The sequence below is a fragment of the Bison bison genome, unplaced genomic scaffold (genome assembly GCF_000754665.1).
Source record: "Bison bison bison isolate TAMUID 2011002044 unplaced genomic scaffold, Bison_UMD1.0 scf7180017864364, whole genome shotgun sequence".
Taxonomy (NCBI): domain Eukaryota; kingdom Metazoa; phylum Chordata; class Mammalia; order Artiodactyla; family Bovidae; genus Bison; species Bison bison.
In genome coordinates, this window is record NW_011494936.1 from 385,927 (window position 1) to 397,069 (window position 11,143).

The 11,143-nt window shown below is 37.0% G+C and overlaps 1 protein-coding gene across 1 annotated transcript in view; it reads left to right on the forward strand.

Annotated features, from left to right (window-relative positions):
* The window catches only part of STK31 (serine/threonine kinase 31), an 83,104-nt gene extending 72,726 nt beyond the window's left edge, over positions 1-10,378 (forward strand). Inside the window, exons 23-24 of the mRNA XM_010855355.1 lie at positions 5,729-5,797; positions 9,990-10,378. Coding sequence (XP_010853657.1) covers positions 5,729-5,797; positions 9,990-10,217 — 297 coding nt within the window. The 3' untranslated portion in view covers positions 10,218-10,378. The remainder of the gene's footprint in view (positions 1-5,728; positions 5,798-9,989) is intronic.
* Positions 10,379-11,143: the final 765 nt, after the last annotated feature.

Sequence of the window (11,143 nt, forward strand, 5' to 3'; positions counted from 1 at the left end):
AGGATTCAACCAGTCCATCCTAAAGGAGATCAGTCCTGAGTGTTCATTGGAAGGACTGATGTTGAAACTGAAACTCCAATACTTTGGCCACCTGATGCGAAGAGCTGAGTCATTTGAAAAGACCCTGATGCGGGAAAGATTGAGGGCAGGAGGAGAAGGGGATGACAGAGGATGAGATGGCTGGATGGCATCACCGACTCAATGGACATGAGTTTGGGTAAACTCTGGGAGTTGATGATGGACAGGGAGGCCCGACATGCTGGGGTTCATGGGGTCACAAAGAGTCAGACATGACTGAGCTACTGAACTGAACCAAAAACATTTTCTGTTCTACAAGACCCTATTCCCAGTCCTTTGACTAGATGTAGTAGGCTTTTCTTGGGACTTTTTTGTTCTGTGGCTCTTGCCATTTCTGGGTTGCAGACTTCTCTAGCATCCAATGTGAGATATAGCAGAGTCAAAAATAAAACCCTCGGATTTCACCATTGTATCATTTCTTAAGTCCCAAGGTTCCTTGTCACTTCACCTTCTTCTTTCCATTTTACCTTCTCATTTCCACCTTTCTGGGTCATCTTAGGTTTGTTGATTGTTTTTATTCGGATTTAAAAGTGGATACTAGTGTGAAATGGGAGCCCTTGAATACCATGGGAAGTGAATGTTTTTGAAGAATGTTGACATCCCATCAGTCTCAGTTCTGTTAGGTCTCAGAGCTTTTTTTTAGTTGTTTAACCTGCCCACAGCCCGTTCATTCTCATATTTCCTTCAATGATTACTTAAACCTTTAACTGCTATCCTCAGGCCCCTGCCTAAATTTCATCCCCATTCATTTAAGTAGACCTTGGCCTTAAAAAAAGAAAAACAGAAACTGAGATCATGGTAATGTGCTTTCCATCGAATTTCAGTGCTTCTGTTTACAAACTGGTTGTGTCTTTACCCAGTTTTCTGTCTTCTACTCCTGTCTCAGAGAATAAAAGTGCTCCTCCTCCATTGCAAGCCTTCCGGATGTGCCCTCGACCTTCACTGTATCTTTAGTCTATTTTTCTTACTTTTCACCTTTCCTTCAGCCTAAAATTATGGGTAAGTCTGACCTAGCTGCAAAAATATCTACAGTAATTATTTTCTATGATACACCACCTACTAAATTCTTTTTTTTGCCTTATATTTGGGCATTTCTTTTAATCCTCTTTAGTACTGCCTATCTATTAAACATTAGCATTTCTAAGGACTTAGCTCACAACCTGCTGAAGTTTTCACTTACAGACCTCCCTTGGCTGGTGTCTTTTATTTTCATAACTTCTTGGGTCACCTGTTTGTTGTGATTCTCACATTTAAGAGTAAATCTTGAATGATTTGCATTGTTGCACAACAGAAACCGACACAGAATTGTAAAACAGTGTTCCTCCAATTAAAAATACATCAATTAATTTTTAAAAAAGTAATCTAGTCCTTTTGCCAGAGCTTCCTTCTGGCTAACTTTACCTTCATTTACAAAATACCTTGTCTTGTTCCAGAAAGGCTATAAGGCAGTTCATGGGGGTATTGAAAACAGAACAGGACATTATATATTGAAGATGAGAAGAAAGAAAAAAAGGATGTGGATATAAAGTGGAGCCATGAATGGGAGTGCTTCAAAATGCACACCACAAAAACCTATTTAAAGCTGATAATATACAATGTGTATGTTGCCATTCCTTTCTTCTGTGCTCATAGTAGACCCTGCAACATAATAATCATGTTCACTGAGCTCTTATATGACCTCAAACAGCACCCATTAAGAAGTAGCACTGACTGAACAGAGTTGGTATTTATAAACAAGCCCATTTCCCATCCCTGATGAATGAGTCACTAGGATAGCTCTTATCTTTCTTCCAACCATTATGAGAAACCTAATCTGTTGTACAAATAATCATCCCTCAGGTAAAAGCAAGTCAGGCAGTAGGACAAGCACAGTTATTGTCTTAACTATTGTGGAAAGTTGTACATATTTAAAGCAAAGGAAGAAATAAGGAAACCCCTTATCTTCAGCCAGATTCAACTATTGTCAATACTTAATTATAGTTGTTCTTGGTAATAAGACCAGGGATCCTCATAGAGATAGTATATACATTGCTGACTATATGTTCTAGTTCAGTTCAGTTCAATCCAGTTGCTCAGTTGTGTCTGACTCCTTGCTACCCCATGAATCGCAGCATGCCAGGCCTCCCTGTCCATCACCAACTCCCAGAGTTCACCCAAACTCAATGTGCATCGAGTCAGTGATGCCATCCAGCCATCTCATTCTCTGTCGTCCCCTTCTCCTCCTGCCCCCAATCCCTCCCGTCATCAAGGTCTTTTCCAATGAGTCAACTCTTCACATGAGGTGGCCAAAGTATTGGAGTTGCAGCTTCAGCATCAGTCCTTCCAATGAACATCCAGGACTGGTCTCCTTTAGGATGGACTGGTTGGATCTCCTTGCAGTCCAAGAGACTCAAAAGAGTCTTCTCTAGCACCACAGTTCAGAAGCATCAGTTCTTCAGCGCTCAGCTTTCTTCACCGTCCAACTCTCACATCCATACATGACCACTGGAAAAACCATAGCCTTGACTAGACGGACCTTTGTTGGCAAAGTAATATCTCTTCTTTTTAATATGCTATCTAGGTTGGTCATAACTTTCCTTCCAAGGAGTAAGCGTCTTTTAATTTCCTGACTGCAGTCATTATCTGCAATGATTTTGGAGCCCCAAAAAATAGTCTGACGCTGTTTCCACTGTTTCCCCATCTATTTCCCATGAAGTGATGGGACCAGATGCCATGATCTTCGTTTTCTGAATGTTGAGCTTTAAGCCAACTTTTTCACTCTCCACTTTTAAGTTTCATCAAGAGGCTTTTTAGTTCCTCTTCAAACTCTTGCTTTTTCAATGATCCAGTGGATGTTGACAATTTGATCTCTGTTTCCTCTCCATTTTCTAAAACCAGCTTGAACATCTGGAAGTTCACGGTTCACATATTGCTGAAGCCTGGCTTGGAGAATTTTGAGCCTTACTTTACTAATATGTTCTAAGTTACCTGAAATTTAAAAAATGTAGATAACACTCATGGAGTGTGTGCCATGCATCAGTTATTTTTAAGTATTTAACCACTTTAATTCTTACATTATCCTTATAAGTGAGGAACCTGAGGTAAAGAGAAATGAGATGATTTGTCCCAAATCCCCATGGCTGGTAATAAGTGGTTTTGTGTTATTTGGATAAATATTCAGAAGTAAAATAGCTGAGTCATATAAAAGTTCTGTTCCTAATTGAGGATTCTCTCTACTGTTTTACACAGCAGCTGCACTAATTTACGGTCTCATCAATAGTCTACAAAGGTTCCAAGGTTCCTTTTTTCCCACATCCTCTGCAACACTTGTTCTTTCTTGTCTTTTTGATAATAGCTTTTTTCACAGTTGTGTGTCTACCCCTATTCTACTGGTATGAGTGTTTTAACAGTTTGACCAAAGTGCTGAAGCCTTCTATTTAAGTTGCTTTACCCACCCCACTTTTAAATATCATTCTGTTGAACATCAAAATAGTGTTATAACTTCTGTTTCAGTCATCATATATAATTTAGGAAACTCATGATAGGAAGGAAAGTCTTTGGTATTTATTCATGTGTCTGTTCTTTACATTGTCATTTCCTCTTTTCTAATGCTCCAATACTCCTTTTTTAGAAAAATTATTTCCTTTCTGTTTGAAGTATTTCCTTTAGCCATTCTTTAATAGTGACAAATTCCTTTAGTTTTCCATCATCTGAAAACTGCTTGATTTCACCTTCTTTCCTGAGAGTTTCACTGAATACAGAATTTGTGGTTGAAAGTTCTTTCTTTTTATCAGTTGAGAATGTGCCACTTATTGTTTCCATGGTTTTGCATGAGAAATTTTCTTTTATTCAAATTTCTATTACCGTGTAGGTAATGTTTCTTACGCTTATTTTCACTTAAAATTTTTCTTTGCTTTCAGTTTTCATAAATGTTATTAATTTTTGTTAATTTCATTAGTCTTCATTAATTTCATTAATTTACTTTGTTTTTAGAAATGTAGTTTTCTTTGAGTTTACCCTATTTGAGTCATCTTTTTTAAAAAACTAAAGAGAATTCCTAATTTTTATTGTGATACTGTGATTGTGTCAAAATGAGAATTTATCTCTTTTTAGTGAAAGAAAGTCAGAAGATGCCTTGTCATTATGTTGTAGTCCAGTTCTGGGACTTTTCATCAGTTTGCCTTCCTCTTTTGACCTGTGGAGCTCTCCTTTGATTATATGTTATGTTATCTCCAACCTTTATAGTTGTACTTAGTGATGAGGAACAGGAAGAGATTAGAAGTGGCTTTGCTCATTTTTTAATTATTATATATGGAATTTATTTGGATCTGAATTTAAATGATATAAAAGTACAAGTATGAGATTAAAAATTTGAAAACTTGATATTTTATATTAATTTTTAATGTATTGTGATTCTGTCAAAATAAGACTTTATCTTTTAGAAATATCTCTTCATGGCAGATAGGTAGGGAAGAGTGGAAACAGTGACAGATTTTATTTTCTTGGGTGCCAAAATCACTGTGGATGGTGACTGCAGCCATGAAATTAAAAGATGCTTGTTCCTTGGAAGAAAAAACGATGAAAAATATAGACAGCAAGTAAAAAAGCAGAGACATCACTTTGCCTACAAAGGACTGTATAATCAAAGCTATGGTTTTTCCAGTAGTCATGTATGGATGTGAGAGTTTGACCATAAAGAAGGCTGAGCACCACAGAATTGATGCTTTCCAATTGTGGTGCTGGAGAAGACTCTAGAGAATCCCTTGGACTGAAAGGAAATCAAACCAGTCAATCCTAAAGGAAATCAATCCTTAATATAATTGGAAGAATTGATGCTAAAGCGCCTTGGCCACCTGATGCAAAGTGCTGGTTCATTGGAAATGACCTTGGTGCTGCAAAAGACTGAGGACAGGAGGAGAAGCAGGCAGCAGAGGATGAGATGATTGAATAGCATCACTGACTCAACGCACAGGAGTTTGAACAAACTCTGGGAGATAGTGGAGGACAGGAAAACCTGGTGTGCTACAGGTCCTGGGTTCGCAAAGAGTCAGACACAACTTAGTGACAGAACAACAAGTGTGATTTTGTGATTATGTCAAAATAAGACTTGATCTTTTAGAAGTATCTACTAAAATATTTAGAGATAAAATTATGAGATGTGTAGAATTTGCCTCAAAAATAATATGCGTGGATTTGTACATAGGGCAAAAGTGGTCATTGGTTGATGGTTGTCAGGGCTGGGTGATGGATACATGGGATTTAGAGTTATCTTTGTACATGTAAGAAATTCTTCATATTTAATAATTCATAAAATTTTAACAAGAATTTCTTGAACACAGGTATTAGGGAAGAAGGAAACTTACATGATAAATTTTCTTTGTGTTTAACGTACGAGTATTGGTGAAACCAACACCTTATAAGCCACTACATTTTAATATATTTGCTTGTAAAATGAAGTATTAAATGTGCTTAGAGTGTGTGCATTGGTATGTTAGGGACCCCAGGGACTGTTTTGTAGTTATTATTATGAAAGTTTTTTTTGTTTTGCAAGGACTAATATGCTTTGAGTTCTTCTCTTCTCTCTAGAACCTGAACAGTTTCAGAGTTGCCTTTGCTGTAGGATCGGTATTTTAGTATGTATGGAATTTATTCATTCTCATTTCTTTAACAGCTTTCAGTTCAGAATCAGGAATTTGAAACTAATGAGGATGGAATCCCAAAGATGGATCAGTTTCATTTGGTATGTGACCTTTTTGTCATTTACTTGTTGGAAACCTGTGATATAGGTGTGAGCAGTAGTATCAACTTACTTAACTGAAGAAGTCCTCTAATTTTTGTAAGAATACGAATAACATTCCCAGTAAAGAAGTACTGAAAAAATTCAAGTGCCCTACTTACACCATTGCCAGAAACTTATTGCTAGAGAGTACTACTGGAATTTTTCAAATAAATTATATAGTCTGTGTAATAATTAAGGAAAAGCAGTAGTTTCTATATCTTCAAAGATAATATTTTATTAAAATTAGTGTTCTACTACTTTTTATAAGTACCTAGCTGTATCTTTCAGAGAAGGCAGTGGCACCCCACTCCAGTACTCTTGCCTGGAAAATCCCATGGACGGACGCACCTAGTAGGGTGCAGTCCATGGGGTCGCTAAGAGTCGGACACGACTGAGCGACTTCACTTTCACTTTTCATTTTCATGCATTGGAGAGGGAAATGGCAACCCACTCCAGTGTTCTTGACTGGAGAATCCCAGGGCCTGAGGAGCCTGGTGGGCTGCCGTCTGTGGGGTCGCACAGAGTCAGACATGACTGAAGCGACTTAGCAGCAGCAGCTGTATCTTTTCTTTGTCATACGTCTACGTTATTCATATTGCTTTGAGATATACATATGTATACAACCAACATATTTTGAGTATCTGTTCTATATCAGGAATTGAACTAGGGTCTGCTTTTTAGGATTGAAACATTGAAGAAATTAATCATTTAGAAATATGAACAAGTAAACAACCAATATCTGTATATATAGAGTATTAAGAAAATAGTTTGGTGGAAGCTAATATTTAATTTGTCAGGAAAAGATGGAGGGAAGAAGCTATTCATGAATGCCACCACATAGTTATTTGAAGTGAATCTTCAAGGTTGAATTAGGATTTTATGAAAGTTAGAATGAGGTACTAGACATTTCAGGTAAAGACAGTATCTGAACTAAGACATGAAAATATTAAAGTCTTTTGTAATGGAATCATCCCCAGTGTGACTAGATGTTAAGGGGTTAAATATGGCAGTAAACAAGTCTATAAAGTATAATGACCTTCCCTGGTGGTTCAGTGGTTACAAATCCTCCTACCATTGCAGGGGACATGGGTTTGCTCCCTGGTCTGGGAAAATTTCACATATTGCAGGGCAGCTAAGGCTGTGGGCTGCAACTGCTGAAGCCCGCATGCCCTAGAGCCCTTGTTCTGCAACAAGAAGCCAGCACAGTGAGAAGCCCACACATCACAACTAGAAAACAGCCCCTCTTAGCACAAATAGAGAAAGGTCTCACGCAGCAATGAAGATCCAGTGCAGCCAAAAAATAATAATAATTTTTTTTTAAAGTATAATGATCAGGCTGTAAAAGTTCTCTTGCCAGTTTTTTTTTAAAAGAAATTATTTATTTTATGTTTTACAACTGCTTTTATGGCTTTAAGAGCAATTTTAAGATTTATAGAAAAAGTGAATAGAAGGTAGAGATTTCCCATATATCTCCTTCTCTCTTACACACAGTTTATCCATTATCAACATTCCCTCCCAGAGTTATTTGTTGCAGTTGATACCTCCATTGACACATCGTTGTTGCCTTAAGTCCATCGTTTATATTAGGGCTTACTCTTAGTGTGGTACATTCTTAAAGTTTGAACACATGTATAATGCCATGTATCTACCATTAATATACAGAGTACTTTCACTGCCCTAAAAATCCTCTATAGTCTACCTGTTCATCTCTACTTTCTCCAAACCCCTGAAGCCTGATATTTTTCTTGTCTCCATAGTTTTGACTTTTCCAGAATGTCATGTAGTTGGAGTCATACAGTATGTAGCCTCTTAAAATTGGCTTTTTTCCACATAATCGTATGCACGTAAGATTCCTTCACATCTTTTCATGGTTTGATAGTTCATTTATTCTTAGCCTTTATCCATTATCTGTATGTACCACAGTCTATTTATACATTCACCTACCGAAGGACAACTTGGTTGTTTCCAGGTTTTGACAAATTATGAATGAAACTGCAGTAAACATCCATGTGCAGGTTTTTGTGTGGACATAAGTTTTTATTTCCTTGGAGTGCAATTGTTGGATTATATGGTAATAGTATTTTTAAATAGTATAGTTTTTAATAGTAGTTTTAAATAATATAGAACTGTCTTCTAAGTACCATTTTTGAGTTTTGGTTGCCATCAGCAATAAATGAGAGTTGCTCCACAGCCTGACTGCTATTCAGTCAGTATTTTGGGTTGTGGCCATTCTTACAGATGTATACTAGTATCTCATTGGGCTTTCCGGGTGACTTAGTGGTAAAGGATTTGTCTCCCAATGCAGGAGACACAGGTTCTGTCCCTGGCTTAGGAAGATCCCAAGGAAATGACAACCCACTCCAGTCTCCTTACCTGGAAAATCCCATGACAGAGGAGTCTAGCAGACCACAGTCCACGAGGTCACAAATGAATCAGACACACACAGTGACTAAACAATAAAAACAATACATACTAAAGATAACTATTGAAAGGTTGTTGCTGAACCAGGAAAGACGCTGGGATTCTTCGCCTCCAGAGGAGAATAATTCAATCTGGGGCCAGAGACGAGTCTTGATTGCTCAGAGCTTTTATGTAATAAAGTTTTACTGAAGTATAAAAGATAGAGAAAGCTTCTGACATAGACATCAGAAGGGGGCAGAAAGAGTACCCCCTTGCTTGTGTTAGCAAGGGAGTTACATACTTTTTATGTAACAAACACAGGCAGACGCTGCCTGCAATGCAGGAAACCTGGGTTCAATTCCTGGGTTGGGAAGATCCCCTGGAGAAGGAAATGGCAACCCACTCCAGTATTCTTGCTTGGAGAATCCTGTGGACAGAGGAGCCTGGTGGGCTGCAGTCCATGGGGTCACAAAGAGTCGGACACGACTGAGCGACTTCACTTTACATGCTTTTTAATTAGTTATTACAGTAAATCAAAAGAATATCTGGAGGTTGTAAAGATCTTACTAGACCCACTCCCATAATTTACATTTTAAGGTAATAGGATTAGCCAGAAGGTTTTCAGGAAGGAGAAACTGTCCTCAAGCAGGATACATTGTTGTTATATAATCCTTAGTACAGAGTTTAAACTGAGTTGTTTGTTGTGTGATCATCAGTTATAGATACATCAGGCTTAAAGATTAAAAACGTTTTATGTGACTAAGACTAAGGAATGTAGAGGGAAAAGGGTTTGTTCTTTCCTTCTCCTTGAGAATTCCAGACCCCTATCTCCTCAAGAATCCCAGACCCTTCTCTCCTTGGGGACCCCTGGACTTCTTATCAACCTGCCAATGAATTGACTCTCTCAGTATCTTAAACATTTTAAATATGTTTAAAAACATACTCTGTAGAATGCAGTATGGGCATTGACATTCATTCAGTTACCAGATGGAAACTGAATACCTGCTCTATCACTGTGCTCATTGTTGGGGATGAAATGAGAAAGTAGAATTTCTGGTCTTATACTCCTTAGAGGACACTAGGAGTAAATAGGTAATTTTTATTCCATATGAAATGTGCTCTCATTAGAGTCATCCATAGGGAACAAAAAACAAAAAGCATACTTTGGGTGGTGGAATTAATGGAAGAACAACATTATAGTGTTATTAACATGTGATAACAAAATAACATTCTTTGAAATCCTGATACATAATAAATTCTGACCTCCATAATGATCATTATAATGTTAGTGGTGGTGCATGTGTTTCAAGAGATCATTTCATAAGTGAAACCAAAAGCAGTTGACCAAGTAAAGGAGGCTACTATTTCAGACAGAGGCACTTCAATGTAAAATTTTCAGTGTCAAATTCTGACTAGTCCCCTAAAAAAAGGGAAAATGGAAAGTAAAAAAATCTTAGGTGTTTTTTTGGGAATTTCACTTGTTTTTGATAAATATTTCAGTTGTGATTCTTTTCTTTTCCCTTCTGCATTACCCCCCTGTCATTTGATTCCATTGTTTTAATACTAGATTAATCCCTTTCCAATAAAAACTAGTTGATTTTGGTAAAAAGCTTTTAAAAAAATGGGAAAAATTGATTTTAGCTCTGTATCATTAATTGAAATCATTTTTGAATTAGGTACTCCTTTTTACAAGTTTGTCCTTTTATTCATTTTGATTTTATTTTTGCTTTGTAACATCTCTTTTTTCTTGCAGGATGATAATGTCAAATCCCTCCTCTGTAGCTTGATCTGTTGTAGAAGTTCAATGACTGCCGAGCAGGTTTTGAATGCTGACTGTTTCTTGCTACCAAAGGGAAAATCAATGCCAAACTCAGAGAAAGATACTGAATACATCCCCGAAAAAGAGGAAGAAGAATTAAAGGTGAAGAACTTGGATAAAGATAAGGAAAAGACAAGAAATGGTGAAGCCAGCTTTGATTGATAGATTAGTATTCTTTTGTTATTGCAGATGTTCCTTTTAAAACCTTTGTTTAGTTTGGTTAAATAAAAAAAAATCTGAAAGTGTTCTGGAGCTAGTTGGGTTGTATCTTTGGTATTCTAGTTGTGAAAAATAAAAGATGTTTGGCTATGCAAAAAAAAAAATGTATACTTTGAAATTTCATTTAACTGGAGTTGTTAAGAAAGGATTTTATGTCTGTAGTTACTTTTTGAAATTGCATAATCAGCCTATATTACTTGTAATAGAAAAGATTATTAGATTGTTGGACAGGTTCTATACAGAATTACAGTATGTAGGCCAGCTCACGATGAAGGGTGATACTTTTGTTTAACAGATGGTAGTTGGCATCTGCTTTATTCCCAGTTCTGGGAATATAAAGATAAATTTAATGTGGTCCTTACACTTAAAAGCACATACATATGTTGAGAAAGTTGGAGATCTAAACAGATCTTCATAATACAATGTAGAATATCTAATGATAGCTCTGGACAGATTTTATGTGATTACACAGAAGGGATATTCATCCTGTGGAAGAGGGGTGTCATGGAAACCTTTCTGGAGGAGGTACTACCATAGTTAAATCGTAAAGGATGAGTAGTAAAGGTGAAGGAGGATCAAGAGTACCTTCTTAGCAGAGAAAGCATGATGAGAGCACTGAGGGGAGAAGCAGTTTCTTGTGTTTAATAGAGAATAGTCCTATGGGGGATATAACATGAAATACTAAAATACCTCATACCTTATAATTTTGTAGGAAATGTGGAGCTATTGAAGAATTTTAGACCACTTTGGCTCCCTCAAAATCCATCTTTTACCTACTACCAGGATAAGAGGTAGGGAGAGTGATCAAAAGGATATTATGGTAAAGTAGGTGAGCTGTGATGAAAGTAAGATCTACAGAAAGAGAAAAA